General features: G+C 41.9%; 1 protein-coding gene across 1 annotated transcript in view; it reads left to right on the forward strand.

Annotated features, from left to right (window-relative positions):
* The window catches only part of LOC134073245 (uncharacterized), a 55,284-nt gene that overhangs the window by 5,266 nt on the left and 33,464 nt on the right, over nucleotides 1-16,554 (forward strand). Inside the window, exons 4-7 of the mRNA XM_062530290.1 lie at nucleotides 304-442; nucleotides 2,288-2,405; nucleotides 13,638-13,754; nucleotides 14,717-14,831. Coding sequence (XP_062386274.1) covers nucleotides 304-442; nucleotides 2,288-2,405; nucleotides 13,638-13,754; nucleotides 14,717-14,831 — 489 coding nt within the window. The remainder of the gene's footprint in view (nucleotides 1-303; nucleotides 443-2,287; nucleotides 2,406-13,637; nucleotides 13,755-14,716; nucleotides 14,832-16,554) is intronic.

Here is a 16,554-nt window from a genome sequence, read left to right on the forward strand (position 1 = left end):
TGTGTGTGTGTGTGTGTGTGTGTGTGTGTGTGTGTGTGTGTGTGTGTGTGTGTGTGATCTGTGTTTGTGATCGGTATGTGTGTGACCTCTGTGTGACCTGAGTGTGAATGATGTTTGACAAGTGTGTGTGCGTCCCTGTGGGGGGTGTATGAGGGCTCTGTGTCTGATAGAATCCTATTTACTGCTATTGTGTGTGTGTGTGTGTGTGTGTGTGTCACTAGTGTGGGGGGGTATGAGGGCTCGGAGTGATAAAATCCTACTTACTGCTATTGTGTGTGTGTGTGTGTGTGTGTGTCCCTCTAGTGTGGGGGGTGTGAGTGTGCTGCGGTTGAGGGCTGGTGTGTCGAGTGCGGAGAGGCGCTGTGTGTGGATTGTGTGTCGGCGCACAGGAGGGTACGGATGACCCGAGACCACACCATAAAGACCCAGGTGACCTCCTCAGGTAAGATACCGAGACACACACACACACACACACACACACACACAGGTCAATGCAGATGACATGTGTCCATTACTTTGGTTTAATTTTTTAAAACATTATTAATATCATAATCTAATCATAATTAAAGATAAATATATTATATTTAATATAATAATTGTATTTACTAGTTTACTAGCTCTTACATTTTTGGAAAATTAAAAAAAAAAGCTTTCAGAAATTTGCATATCTGAAATGTCATAGAATATTTATTTTAATTGAAGAGGGAAAAGGACCCCGAGTGACCTTTAATGAAGAGTGAAACGTTTCTAAATCTCTCTCAAATATTGAAAGAAATGGCTAGTTTCTCTTCATATTTGAACTTTTTCAATTTGTACAATTTACATGGCACAACCAATGTACAACTACGAAAAAGTTATTTTAGTGTTTAAACTCTTTATTGTTTTGGGGAATTTGCTAGCAACCTGCTAACAAAGTCAAAAGGATAGGTTAGGCCCCAGCCGTGGCGCGACTGGCTGGGGCACCTGCACCGCACACCGGCGACCCGGGTTCGATTCCCGCCCCGTGGTCCTTTCCGGATCCCACCCCAGTTCTCTCTCCCACTCGCTTCCTGTCATACTCTCTACTGTCCTGTCCAATTAAAGGCATAAAAAGCCCCAAAAAATAATCTAAAAAAAAAAAAAAAAAAAAAAGGATAGGTTAGTGTCCAAGAAGACCCCAATTGGGTGGTGAAATTGTAAATAGCCTAATAGTGTATTACAACATGCATTCTGTCCATTTTTAAAGATTGATTGGTGTGAGTACACACACTTAGTTTCACAACACTCTCTCTGTATCACTCACACACTCATGCGGACATGCGCGCACACACACACACACCCACACACACACACACACACACACACAAAGGCTTAGTCTGTCACAACAGTTCTTTATCTGTGTCAGGAGGATGTGAATAGGAAGCTTTGTCATCAATTTGTCCTAGATATAATCATAAATTCCTATTCACATGTGCATAGTACTGTGCATTGTTTTTGCATTAGTATGTGGTCACCATAACTACCTCTCATGTAAAAAATCACATGCATTTACAGTACCTCTTTAAAATCCTTGTCTCAATAGCAGTTTGTACACAAATATTTTGATGTCTGGTTCACCTAATATGTACCTGCTGACAGTACTACTAAGTATTTGCCTGTGTTTTTTCTGTATAAATAACATAACATGGAGATAAGACGAGGAAAATATCCAGTAACCATGACTGAAAGCAAGAGTGTTAAAAAGCAAGAGCGATTTAAAAGGTGCCACGGATGGAACAGATTTAATGCTGTAAGAGAGGTTGTCCAGAGCTTGGGTGCTTTGACTGCAAACAATCTGCCACCCCTAGTTGATAGTACATTTTGGCACAGCTAAAGGGCCTAGTTTGGAGGGTCTAAGCGTCTTGTTATCATCAACTGACCTTCAGCTTGGGTTTGGATTTGTGCCATATTGTATGAAATGTGATGATACAGTGGGGAGACGAAGAACTGTATTTGATCCCATGCTAAAGTTGACTAAAAAGAGGAATATAAATCTTAATGCCTTAATTAAAAATGTTTGTAAAAATCCAACCTTTAAGGACACCAATTGTCTTGTCTTGTGATTGTGATTGAAGAATGTATCGTAAATAAATAAATGTTCACCATAGCTAGAGATTGGCATGGTGTTTTTTTCCAGTTAGCCTATTAGCCTGTTTGATGAGGCCTTGCATTCATCTTCTGTCAGGGGAGGTGTGTGTGTGTGTGTGTGTGCGCGTTCGCATGTGTGTGCTCTTTGTGGAGGTGATGACAGGCTCCTGTTCTGCTACAGGTTTTGCCAGGAAGACATACTGCCCCATCCACAAGGACGAGCCTTACAAGCTCTATTGCATCACCTGCAGCCAGCTCACCTGCAGGGACTGCCAACTCACACTGCACAGGAGCCACAGGTAAGACCTGGTTGACCCCCAGATTACCCCACAATCCCCGTACACCATACACACGCTGCCACATATTGCCCCGACCTGCCCCATACACCATCCATACGGTATTACAGATTACCCCCACAATGCCCATGTCAAGTCAAGTCAAATCAAGTGAAAAGAGGTGGTTTTTTTTAAAGGGATTTAAAGCTGTACACAGAATATGGGATGATTGCATTGAAAAATGCTTTTTAAAATGGTCTCGTTAATTCTAAATGGAGACACCTAGTTCACCGAGTTGATCCAATGTTAATCCAAAGAAAATGCAAAGAAGCAGTATGTGTTTAATCGTAGGCTAAGTACGATTTCTGAAGTGTTTTGTTAATGTCATTGTAACATTTGCTCAGGTATTTATATCAAGTCATTGTGCATGTTTATGAGTGCATATGTCAATGTGCATGAATAGTTGTCTTTTGATGATATTACTTTTTTTTTTTTTTTTAAAGTATATTTTTGTTGGCCATTTTATGCCTTTATTGACAGTGACAGTGGAGATAGACAGGAAGTGAATGGGAGAGAGAGCGGGGGTGGGATCCGGAAAGGACCACGGGGCGGGAATCGAACCCGGGTCGCCGGCGTGCGGTGCAGGTGCCCCAGCCAGTTGCGCCACGGCTGGGGCCAATGATATTACTTTTGTTATCAATTTAACTGTGACTTAACTTGGCCCAATGCAAGTTAGTGTAGGCTTAACAGGCTAGGCTACTATTGCTGTCGACAATTATAACATTTACCATTGACCGTAACAGAATTATAAACTGCGGATTGTGATATGTCAAGACCAAGTCGAGTATGAAAATACTGTAGGCAGCTGCACAGTTAAAGAGATACTAGGGGTGGCACGGTTCACAAAATCTACGGTTCGGTTCATATCACGGTTTAGGGTCACGGTTTTCGGTTCGGTGCGGTTCTTGTTGTTATTTTTTCTTTTACTCTTTAATACTCCAGAAACATATTTCAGCACATAGCTTAATCATCCACAATTAGGCTAGAGTATTTAGAGAATAGTTATCATGTAATAATGCACAAACTGAATTTGACTTCACATAAAGCACATTATTTGAGGAAACTTTAAGCTTCAGTTGAGATTTTGATAAAGCAAAAGGGACATTGATGATTTCAACATTTTTTTCATTTATTTGGCAGGGATGGTGCACCAGCACAAAATGTAGGTCGTCCACCCATATTTTTCAATGCAAACTTTATGCAGATTATAGCCTACTATTCATTATAACTCCACCTCTTAAATTCAGCTGTCTGGCTGAAGCCTCAAAATATTGTAAACAAAGTAGCAGGCTAAGATCATACTCTACTGGTTGGACTCTTCAGTTTCCCCACATGTGTTTTAGTTTCAAGGTAAGCTAATACTTTTTCTCCTTGGGACAGGCCCTTTTAAGCCTTGGAGTTGAAAACATTGGTATTGAGATGGTCAGTCAACTTGAATGCAAGAGATTTTATCAAATGTCTGATGCTAACCGTTTTTAACAGTAATTTAGCTAATCGTCTTCTGTGCGTCATTGCGTTCACGATTGTGAATGTTCTATTTGGATTAATGTGCATGTCGAGGGCGGGTGTCCCACTGATCTATAAAGAATACTGCTTCAGAATTTTGACGTAGATGCTCTATTCAGGTATTCTTTATAGATCAGTGGGGTGTCCATTGAGCGCGCACGAGAGCGGGCCAATTAGAATGAGTTTACTTCTACTGTTTGGTAAAGTTGCACGCATAGTCTACTGTTGCCGAAGAACATATGTTGCTTCCACCGAGCAGGGTAAGGTGCATCAGTTTGACCACGCTAGGGATGATCTCTCGCACTTGCCATTTCTAAAACCTTGCGCGCAGCACTCAAAACTCCATACTCCTACTCTCGCACGTAAGGGAAACACGTCGTCACATATGTGAATCAATTGCGCATGCCATAACTAGCCTGAACCGTAGGACCGTACGACGAAAACACACTCCGAACCGTGACATGCGAACCGCACGGTTCGGAGCATTTTTCAAAAACCGTGCCACCCCTAAGAGATACCGACAGTACCTCCTCCTCCTCATGAACTGACTGCCGTCGGCGCTCCCTTTCTAAATCCTCCTCCATGTCTACCCACATCTGGTAAAGCTGCACAATTTCCACCGCGTCCACGGTTCACGGCTGGGGAAGGTACTGGGAAGGTGCGTAGCCTAGTCTATCTAGCACCCGATTCACAAGAAAACATTCTATCAAGGCTGATGCGCTCCTGAGAAACAGCCAACTAACCCAGATCTAGAACACTCATGGTTTGATATAATGACAGAATATACACTCCTGTCGGGGGTTAGATTGGAAGGGGAGCAGGTAGTGAGATGGTCTTCCTGGGCAGATTTGATTTCGATGTCTCTTGGAGGGTGGTTTTGTCTGCCTTCTTACAATAAACATTCTGTCTCAGAGATCTCTGTATCAGAGATGTACTTAAAAGTCACCATTGACAAATGACACAAACTAACCACCAAACCTATAGAGCAACAGAATATGGGCTTAGAGCAACCCAGTTACCTTAAAGTAATGTCTTCAAACTCATGGTACATTGACATGATGTGGAGAATGAAGTCTCTAACACTGTCAATGCATGCCCAGAATTCTTGATATTGCACTAATGCTGTTGATCCGATAGAGTCATGACCATCGATGGTGTTGTATTGATGCCAAGGGGTTGCTTTAGGCGAAACATGGGGAAGCTTTTTGAACACTGTTGCAGGGAAGCCACATTACCATTTCCATGAGTTCCAATCGAATGATCATGCTTATTTGCCTACTGATGATTCAAGTTCTCAAGAATAAGTTGCCCAATATCAAAGAGAACATGCCAGGACAACAACGATCAGGAACATTGCCTTCGTGTGTACAAAAAGGACAGGCCTGTCGAGACAAAGGCATACAGGCATACATAATCACGGAATAAAAGGGCTGAAGATGTGCATCAAGCAAGAGACAGCTTGTCTTCATATAAAGGTTCAAAACCGCCAACCATGTAGGCCACTTACTGTTTTGGACATCCTACCATGACATGTTATTAATTATTTGTAGCCAATATCCGTAGGTATTTTGGCTATAGCATACTCCTACTGTTCTGCTTATTACTTCACATAGGAATGTCCCATTCTTGCCATAATGGTATGTTGACATTTATTTGCCGATAGATAGATAGAGGTTACCACCACCAACTATGCTACTGCCGTCCAATGTTAACAGTGTCCCACCCAGAATTTAAACCACATGCAGTATAGATAGATAGATAGATACTTTATTGATCCCCAAGGGGAAATTCATGGTCCCAGCAGCTTAAGACACCACACGCAACATACACTACAGTGTAAACAGGATAATACAAAGCAAATCAACAAATCAACATGACTAACAGAGCAGTAAAATACTTTCATGGTCTTATGTTGCTGTGTAGTGGGGTGTAACAGCGCAACCTACGATCGCAAGAGGACAAGAATCGCTAATACTATGTTTCTGCTTCTTGTCTTCTGCATCTAAATGGATGGATTATTACGTTCGGTGCGCTACCAACATGGCGGCAATATTCCTAGAATGCAAGGCGTGTGCCCGAGCCCTAGAGCTGTCGGCCTTGCTCAATACTTCATCAGCCAAGTGTCAAGCTCTCCAAATATACACTATATTGCCAAAAGTATTTGCTTATCTGTCTTGACTCACATATGAACTTCAGTCACATCCCATTCTATAGGGTTTTGTATGACGTCGGTCCACCCTTTGCCGCTGTAACAGCTGCAACTCCTCTGGGAAGGCTTTCCACAAGGTTTAGGAGTGTGTTGTGGGTATTGTTGACCATTCTTTCAGAAGCGCACTTGTGAGGTCAAACTCTGGTGTCCCCTTACCCTTAGGGGAAATCCTGGCAAGACACAACATCTCTTACCATTGCTTTGCCGATGACGTCCAGCTGTTTCTCCCCCTAAAGGCCAATGGGCAGGCTGCGCTCCATTCACTGCTTGACTGTCTGGCGGACATCAAGGCATGGATGGGTGCAAACTTCCTCAACTTAAATGAGAACAAGACAGAGATAATTGTCTTTGGCAAAACCTCTCCGGCATTCTCCACTGATGCCCTGGGCCCTCTCGCCTCCAACATCAGGCCCTCTGTCAGAAATCTGGGGGTGATCTTTGACAGTGCCTTCAAGTTCGAGCAGCAGGTCAGTGCAGTGGTTAGGAAAAGCTTTTTCCACCTACGAACCCTAGCCAAGACCAAAGCCTACCTGCCCCGCAGTGCTCTGGAGAGAGTTATCCATGCATTCATCACTTCACAACTGGACTACTGCAATGCCCTTTACACGGGCATTGACCAATCTCAACTCCGCCGCCTACAGTTAGTGCAGAACTCGGCTGCTCGACTACTCACCTGTACAAAAAAGCGTGAACATATCACCCCGGTCCTTGCATCACTCCACTGGCTACCCATCCGCTACCGCATAGACTTCAAACTCCTACTGACTGTATTCAAATCCCTCCATGGTCTGGCCCCCACTTACCTTTCTGATCTCCTCCATCACCACATCCCCTCCAGAGCACTACGGTCAGCTGACCAGCTGCTACTGGAAATGCCCAGGACCAGGTTAAAAACAAAGGGGGATAGAGCCTTTGCAGTTGCAGCCCATAGTCTCTGGAACTGCCTCCCCTTCCACATCCGTGCGGCCCAGTCTGTGCACAGTTTTAAATCCCTGTTAAAAACCCATCTCTTTGCACTTGCTTTTAATTAGGGTTCCCCTTCTTTTAAGCACCTGTTTTTAGTGTCCCATGGTTACCTTTTGATATCTCTCCTTTTGTTTTATTTGTTTCATTTTATCTTTTTAACTAAATGTGTGTTTCTTTTTACTTACTCTCTGCATTTTTGCACTTTACTGTGAAGCACTTTGGTGCGGCTCAGCCGTCTCTAAATCGTGCTATACAAATAAATTTGACATTGACATTGACATTGACGAGAAGACTGCAGATCTCTGAAGTTCATCCACACCAAACTCTGTCACCATGTCTTTATGGACCTTGCTTTGTGCACTGGTGCACAGTCATGTTGGAACAGGAAGGGGACATCCCCAAACTGTTCCCACAAAGTTGGGAGCAGAGTTCCTTTCACTGGAACTAAGGGACCAAGTCTAGTTATTAAGGGACCAAGCCCCTTCCTGTCCCAACATGGTCAAAAATTCCCATAAACACTCTTCTAAACCTTGTGGAAAGCCTTCCCAGAACAGTTGAGGCTGTTTTAGCTACAAAGGGTGGACCAACGTCATATTGAACCCTATGGATTAAGAATGGGATGTGACTGAAGTTCATATGTGAGTGTTACGGTCAGGTTAGGGACAAAACATACTGACTGAAGGCATTGCCCTTCCGAACTATCGTTATTGTTTTCTGTTTTCTACACGACGTTGAGTCTGGCACTGGACTTTCTTTTAAAAAGAGCTGGCCGCGCTCGCAAGACCTGTGCTGGCCCGGTTTACACAGTTGCCTTCGGAGTTGGTAACATGCAGTGCAATGATTATTTTATTATGAAAAATAATAAAGTTTCATCACCATCAAACATAGATTGCACAAAACAGACATATTGTTGCCTCATTATTGAGTGACAAAAATTGAGTTGCATTTACTACTTGTCTACTTGTCTAGACGTGCTTACCTTCATAGTTAAGTAACAACTACCATGAGTTTGTTACTCTGTTGGTTCCCTTGTGGTGAGATGTTTTGACTGATTTGGTTGGCTTACCCACAGAAGTGCTAACTGATGCAATTGATCTATGACATTGCATTCCTAGCTAACATTTTAACAGTATAGGTTGCATAGACAGTAAAATGTTGAGTATTGTTAAAAAAGCAAAGGGGAAACAATTAAATGCAAAATGATCAAAAACTGATAGAGTTGCGGAGAGAGGCAGAGGGGCCTCTGAAAGAACTCTGGGAGAGAAGAGAAGAAGGTGAAAGAGTGAGGTGTGTGTGTGTGGGTGTGTGTGTGTGGGTGTGTGTGTGTGAGCGTGTGTGTGTGTGTGTGTGTGTGTGTGTGTGTGTGTGTGTGTGTGTGTGTGTGTGTGTGTGTGTGTGTGTGTGTGTGTGTGTGTGTGTGTGTGTGTGTGTGTGTGTGTGTGTGTGTGTGTGTGTGTGTGTGTGTGTGTGGTCTCTTGGAGAGAGAGCACCTGTAGACGGCAATGGAGGAGGAGGTGGACTAATTGTTTGTGTGATGGCGGAGGGGGGTGCTTTCTTAAATGTCGGGGAGCAGTAAAATACTACAGATAAAGATGTGCATGAATGTACTGAGGATTGGTACTGTGATCCAGTATGAGGTATGAGGTGTGTGTCAAGTTGGTAGTGCAAATAGGTCCAACAGTGCAACAGTGCACGATTAAATTCTAGTGACCAGCAATAAATATATACAGTACAAAAATGTAATCATAGTAATATAACAGTACTAGTATAAATATGGACAATTAAGATAAACATAACATAGTAATATAGAATTATAGCAGCAGTGCAAGGATAAGTTAGATATGGGTGCAGACATTAGTCATTGGTCAAATATATGGACAAAATAACAGAAGGTAGACATGTAAGCCATGCCATGTAAGTGTATAAGAGGGTGGAGGTGCAGATATACTATGCATAGAAGTCCAACTCTCCTTTTCCCTTCAGTGAAGCATTGTAGAGTTGTATGGCCCTGGGTACAAATGACTTCCTCAGTCTGTCTGTTGTGCATGTCAGGGAGCGTAGTCTCCAGCTGATCAAGCTCTTCTGTTGTATGATAGTGCTGTGGAGTGGATGACAGTCATTGTCCAGGATGTTGAGTAGCTTGTTCAGGGTCCTTTTGTCTGATACTGAAGTGATGCACTCTAGTTCAGCTCCCACAACAGTGCCAGCCTTCCTTACCAGCCTGTCTAGTCGCCCAGCATCCCTCTTCTTAATGCTTCCTCCCCAGCATGCCACAGCATAGAAGAGGACGCTGGCAACAACAGACTGGTAAAACATCCAGAGGAGCTTGCTGCAGACATTGAAGTACCGCAGCCTCCTCATGCACAGTATAAGCCATAGGACACTGTTTTATGTGTTAAAAGAAACTTGTGAGTTCACACACTGATGTTGGACGAGGAGACTGGCTCTCAGTCTCTGCTCTAATTCATCCTACAGGTGTTCTATCAGGTTGAGGTCAGGACTCCGTGCAGATCTGTCAAGTCATTCACACCAAACTCTGTCATCCATGTCTTTATGGACCTTGCTTTGTGCACTGGTGCACAATCATGTTGGGACATGTTTGCACAACCAGTACCACCAGCCTCTACCTGCCACAACTTCAACGAGCTACTCTGAGTTACAATTTGAGTCTTGGCTCGGAGCCAAAATGAGAGGGGTGGGGGTTGACGAGCGGTTAGTAGATCAATCCAGTGTCGGTTTTTCCAGAAGCCTAATTTGCTTGTGAAAAAATGACCTTGCCGCAAATTTGCGGCAACTGTTCACTAGAAACCTAAATTTTCTGTGATGGTGTAGTTGGTCATGCTGTGATTATGTGGCATTCTGAAATGTCCTTCAATTCGGGACCATTATTGCTCATTTCAGTTTGGGATATTGCAGTCAGAATTGTCTTTTGTTTATTCAGAGTCTAAAGACAAAGTCTAGAGTCTTAAAGGGATAGTTCGGGTTTTAAGACACAAAGTTATATGGGTTCCCTGTCAGCAACGTTGTGCATCAGCAATGACTTACCCCCCGACAGTGTCCTGTGAGCCGAGATCCAGCCGGTTTTTGATGCTGAAGAAAGTAGTCCGGCAAGTTTCTGGGGTCACGAAAGTAAAGTGTTTTTCTTCTCAAAACCATACGTGTTCAAAAGAGTGCTATATTTGCACCACAAAAACGTTGTCCAGGAAAAATTCAAACCTCGTTATCTTGGCACTATTTTTCTCGATTCCTATCACTGCGCGCTACTGACAGCTAGACAACGTTTTTGTGGTGCAAATATATCACTCTTTTGAACGCATATGGTTTTGAGAAGAAAAACACTTTACTTTCGTGACCCCAGCAACTTGCCGGACTACTTTCTTCAGCATCAAAAACGATCAAAAACCGGCTGGATCTCGGCTCACAGGACGCTGTCGGGGGGTAAGTCAGTGCTGATGCACAACGTTGCTGACAGGGAACCCATATAACTTCGTGTCTTAAAACCCGAACTATCCCTTTAAGTCCAAAGTAGCCTAGGCTATTCAAAGTGTCTGTTTATGGCACATTGTGTCATTTTGAATAGCCACTGCATTGCAAAATCTGTGGAATTATTAAATTGCATGGGGTTTTTTTTTATGCAAGCAAACTGCATATGGGTAGTTGACATCTGGCCAAGAAAAAGTGTTTTTTTTGGAAAACATATTTTTTAAAGAAAAAATACAAATATTTATGTAGTATGGAAACTGTAGTTTCTGAAAATAATAGTGGTCACTCATTTTGTCAATGACCTCACCTATTTTTTCCACGTTTACACTCATCTGCACTGTGAATGTGTCCTATGGTGTGACATTTAAAAAGTACTAAGAAATGATATTGAATAACATTTAAAAATACATGAAACAGAATTGTTCACATTATTAAATCATTCTTTTCTCAAAATTATATTTATTTCACATAAAAGTACTAATTACAATCATTTTCACCATGAATAGATGAACTTGATTGACTTTTCCCTATGAATGTCGATACATTTTTTTCCGCCAACCTTACAAAACTGTTTGAAATTGTACCTATCTAAGAGGAGCTATTATTGGAGCTCCCCTCATGCCAAACCTGCCTTTTTTTAAAGTACGTTTTGAAATTAAGGATGTTTTTCTGTTGTTTTATGTTTGTCACACTAAAGGACAAAATGTCACACTGAAGGACAAAGATAGCTATTGCATGAAGTGAGTCAGAATATATGTAGTGTTTATTGTAACAGTGATAAAGGAGGACATTTGTTGGATAAGTGTTGCTTTTTCCAGGCATTTTTTTTTATGATAACCCATTGTCAGTCAATAGTAATAGTACTTAACTGTGTTGAACTAATTTGTCGACTATGAAACCATGGTGAAGTTTCACTTTGTCTATGAGTTCAAATAATAGGTGAGTGCAGATGCATGTAGGCTATACTCTGCTAGTCACAAACAGGTTTTAGTAAAGCAAGGTTTCCTTCAAATGTGCTGCTGTGTGAAGTTGCATTGTTTGCTGTTGAAGGAAATGATAGATATTATTCTCATTGTTTTAAAGGATGTTACGCCCAAAACACACCCATGACTGATTAAGAGACATAAGAACAACCCTTTTGTGTCCAGTACCTGACAAAATCACACCATTAAATTAGTGAATGTGGACTGCCATGCCTTTAATGTCTATAAACGTTGTGCTTCTGACCATCCGTTTTTGATCGCCAAAAGAGGGACCATAATCCTCAACAGGGAAATTCCATTTTAAAACATTGCGTTACATTCATGTCCACTCTATCTAAAACATCCCTACTGAAAAAAATAGCAAGAAACCATGTTTATGTTGGTAGCTGGTTTTAGCTGTTTTTTGCTGGTTTTCTTCCAGCTATTGCTGGTCTTTGCTGGTATAACTGGTTAGGCCACCAGGTGGACATGCTGGCGTGACCATCTAAGGAAGCTGGTCATGCTGGTGTGACCAGCCTGTCGTGTGGGATACAGCTGGTGTGAGATGGTCATGCTGGTGACCAGCCTGCCAAGCTTGACATTGTAGGTGTAAGATGGCCATGCTGGTTTGCTAGTATGACCAACATAAGCTGGCATGACCAGTAAAAACCAGTAATGTAGACCAGCAACACCAACTAAAATGACCAGCGTGACATGGTACGACAAGCAAAACCAGCAGAATTACCATCGTAAGCTGCAGGTATGTTTTTGCAAGACTTTTGCTGGTCTATAGCTGGTTAACCATCATAGGGTGGTCAAACAAGCTGGTTAACAAGCTGGTCAACCAGCAAACCACCTTAAGCTGGTCAGGCTGTTTTTTCAGCTGTTAGAGCAGTTTTTAATCATACTTGACACAATTATCTACAATGACATTCTATTCGTTGGTGGCAACACTGGAAGTTCCAGGGCAGGTTGGGCCACAGGTCCTGCAGGGAGGTTCTTTCTGTTATAAAAAAAAGTTTTAGATTTATGTACTTTATATTATATTTGCTTTAGTAACACTTCAGAACATTGTATGTCGTCTCTAAAACAGCAATAAATATTTGAATTTAAGTCATTATTAGGTGTCACACCAAAGGACATTTCCTGTCACACCAAAGGACATTTAAGCTTTTGTGGCAGTTAATGACCATGCTAATACTAACTGAGCTGTCATTAGCAACTGACATCATGCATTTGCATAATATTACATAGTCCTGCTGTTAAAAATACAAATTTGAATACAAAAATGGCATTTAGGGGTGTCACACCAAAGGACAAAAAAACTTAACAACTTCAGTGGTCTAAAAACATAGTTGAATATTTGAGCAATTCTGAGAGAAATTCTCACCATGTTCACTGCTCCAGGGCTTCATTGGGGTCTTCAGTCACATGACCTTGAATGGGGTCTTTCAACTAAATGTATTTGTCCATGATTTTGGCCAACTTAACATCAGGTTATTGCATAACACCAAAGGACATTTTTTTCTGTGACGAACTTTACGGAGTTCCTACCATTTTAGAAATGTATGTATGGGAAAAGTGATTGCCACTTAGTAAAATAGACACTTGCACAATTATGCCAGGAGTGTTCATTAAAAATTTGAAACATTATTTCCTCTATTTATAAAAGTTAATATTTATATAATTATGTTGTCTACCATCACACCATAGGACAATTTTAAGGTTTGGCTCAAAGTTCTGAAAAAACGATAAATAACTCAGGTATTAAAACAACAAATTCATGTAAAGCAAGAACATTTTTAACCTTTTACAGTATTTTAAAATGTGAAAATGTGAAATGAATTGTGTTTTATCTTCTGTGACGGTGAAAAAGCCACGTCATGTCATCTACCCATATACCGGTAGCGGTAGGCATTCTTTATTGTTGAGGTCAGACATGATAATCATCCAAGCATGACTTTCTACCTGTGCTGTGCACAGTGTTGCCAAAACTCCGCATGCACTCTCTATTTCTCTCTCCTCCTCTCATAAATGTGTGTGTTGTGTTTGGGCTTCTCTGTGTTGTAGTTTCCAGTTTGTGGGGGAGGTGGTTTCGGAGCGCAGACAGAAGCTGGAGGCTCTGGTCCACAGAGTGAAAGAACAGAGAGCGTATACCCAACGCTGCATCCAGGATTTGGAAGGACGGTATGTGTATGTGTGTGTGTGTGTGTGTGTGTGTGTGGTGTGTTGCAGTGAAGGAGCATAGAGCATACACACAGCGATCCCTCAAGATTTCTGCTGAAAAGCTGCATTTATAGCATACTTCAGAGGGGCCTTGACATGACGTGTTTAGTCTAACATGATTAACCTTACCCATCTTCTCCAGTATCCTGACGAGTTTGGACAACTGTACAGTTGATCACAAATTTGTTCTGTCATTGTTATTGTAGAATGACAATGGCAAGTTCATTTATATAGTTCATATTTTACACAGCGGTAATTCAATGTGATTTACATAAACAAAAGCCAAGAGTATATACTGTAAAAGCATACAAGGGCAGTAGTTTAAACATTTTGATCAAATAGAACACAGTAGTTAAAAGACATAAAAGATGAAACCGAGTAATTAAAAGACAGAGGGCCAGATGTACTTAGATTAGCGAACGTAACGTTTTTTTGCGCCAGGCCAACACACAGAAAGCACACGCTATGATACTTCAGTTTACGTCCTACTTACAGCACCAAACCTGAAATTCGTTGGGTAATCTGCGCCATTCTCCGCCCTCTAACGCAATTAGCGAAGGACAACAACTGAACGACACTTCAATCAGAAGGGCCGTTGAATGAAGTTAACTGATGACAACATTAAAAGGAATCCAACGTTTAGCGATCATGAAATCAGTCAAGTCAAGCAGGAAGATAATGAAGAGCAGTTCTACTCAAACTAGGCTTACTTGTGCACGTAGGCTATGGAAGATTTATCAACTCTAACAAGCAGGAAAGTTGAATCGAATGGCGTGAAAGTGAAAGTAGACGTCCGAAAGTTAACGTGCGTGCGTGCGTGCGTGCGTGCATGCGTGTGTGTGTGTGCGCGCATGAATAGATGTGTCCAGAATTGTCATAACTGATAAATGTGTATGTCAACTTGAACTTGAACTTGAACTCAGGCTGCTGGATCTGGAGGACGAGATGGACGGCTTCAAACAGAATGTGAAGGAAGCGCTGAAGGAGATCCGGGACATACTGGTTCAGACTGCCATGAAGCTCATGTCCGACACTAAGGTAAGAGGCGCAACTTCCTGTTTCTCATGAAGCATGGACAGCATTGTGATCAACACTGGCGATAGCATGGTCGGTACTAGGTTGGTTTCTCAACTAAGTAGTCTCCATGGGCTTCCATGATTTACAACAATGACCGTAACATTTTAAATGCTTTAAAGGCATCTTATGGCTGTTTTTTGAAAGAGCTTTTAGAAAAGTAATTTTGATGGTAAACTAACTTACACACACACATTCATAAACTGCACCAAAACACACGGCTGAACATGCGCAGAGAGTGAGAGAGATTTCAAATGGATAGGATAAGACAGCTATTTTGGGAAAACCACAATCAACATAACCTGCTATGACCGTAATGGCCTTGCAGTCCGACAGGAAGCATGAGTCATTTAATTTATGAAGTGAGAAACGGATGGTTCCAGGGGCCTGTACTACGAAGCGGGGTTACTGGCTTAGCTGGGTAACTTCGAGAGTAAGTTGATCACGTGTGGCGTAACTTCCCCGTTAACCCGTACTACGAAAGGTGGATAGGTTTTAACCTAGGTATGCTGCCATGGCAATTTACGCTGCATCTCAAACCTGCTCCGAGCAGGTTATGATCTTGGTTAACCCGAGGTTTGCGGTTAACCACACCCCACAATGTCGACGTAGGCTACTTGGAAGATACATTATTGGAGCGCAAATTGTAAGCACCTCTCTTCGCAAGGCGAGAGTTTTTTAAGACCGCCAGAATCTTTCTCCATATAATATTCTCTATGAAAGATAGCCTATACATTCTCAGCCGAGGGAATTCGTTGCATTTGTCAGCTGATCGAGGCAAAGTGGAGGCTATAAGCATTGGCAATATAACATATTTTCATAATTAAGAAATATTAATGCAAGCTATAACTAGGCCTATAAACCTTCTGAATGTTCTTGAGTTTCATTTTCACCTGCTGCCAGCGGCACTGCCGTTGCATCTAAAATGTTCACAGGATAGGCATACACTAAATCAGTCAATGGGGCTAAACATTCAATTATCCTTTATTCATATTTATTAATATACATGGCATGAATTGTGTTGCATCTGTAGGACTCTTATGAACTCAAAATGTATTTATTTCAACACATTTCAGACATTCCGCAAGCTATTAATCCTCCGTAACACATAGGCTATTTAAGGAACATGAAGTAAAACTTTACTTTCATATATCCGATCTGCAATAGCCTACGTTGCCAACAGCCTTGTCTTGCTTTGTTTGCTGCCGACGTATTTGATGTATCGTAAAGTGGGTTTTAATTCCTCGCAACTTTTTTATAATCATTGCTTATTCCTTATGCGTAAAATAGCGTGATCGCGTCATCATTAAAAGTGGTGATTTGCGCTGCAACCCGCCCATTTTATGTGAACGCGCACCAACTCCGATGAGGTTAACCCCAGTTCAACAAATCAACTTCTTACTCAGCGTCGTACCGATTAGCACCAATGAAGATAACCAGGTTTTGTCAACCCCGGTTTAGCAAAGTAACCCTGGGTTACATCTGGGTAGGTTGAGCTCCCTTCGTAGTACAGGCCCCAGAAGAGGAGATAAAAGAGGAACTAAGAGAAGCCACCTGTTTCTGCCACAGTCAGTTTAATGCAGTGTACAAACTGCCCATTAGTTTACACTGATGGCTCACATAAACCTAAAGAAAGAGCTTTTATCGGAACCATGTAAAATTGAAGCTTAATGAAATCAAGTGATCA

This window comes from Sardina pilchardus, chromosome 24 (assembly GCF_963854185.1).
Source record: "Sardina pilchardus chromosome 24, fSarPil1.1, whole genome shotgun sequence".
In the NCBI taxonomy this organism is placed as follows: Eukaryota; Metazoa; Chordata; class Actinopteri; order Clupeiformes; family Clupeidae; genus Sardina; species Sardina pilchardus.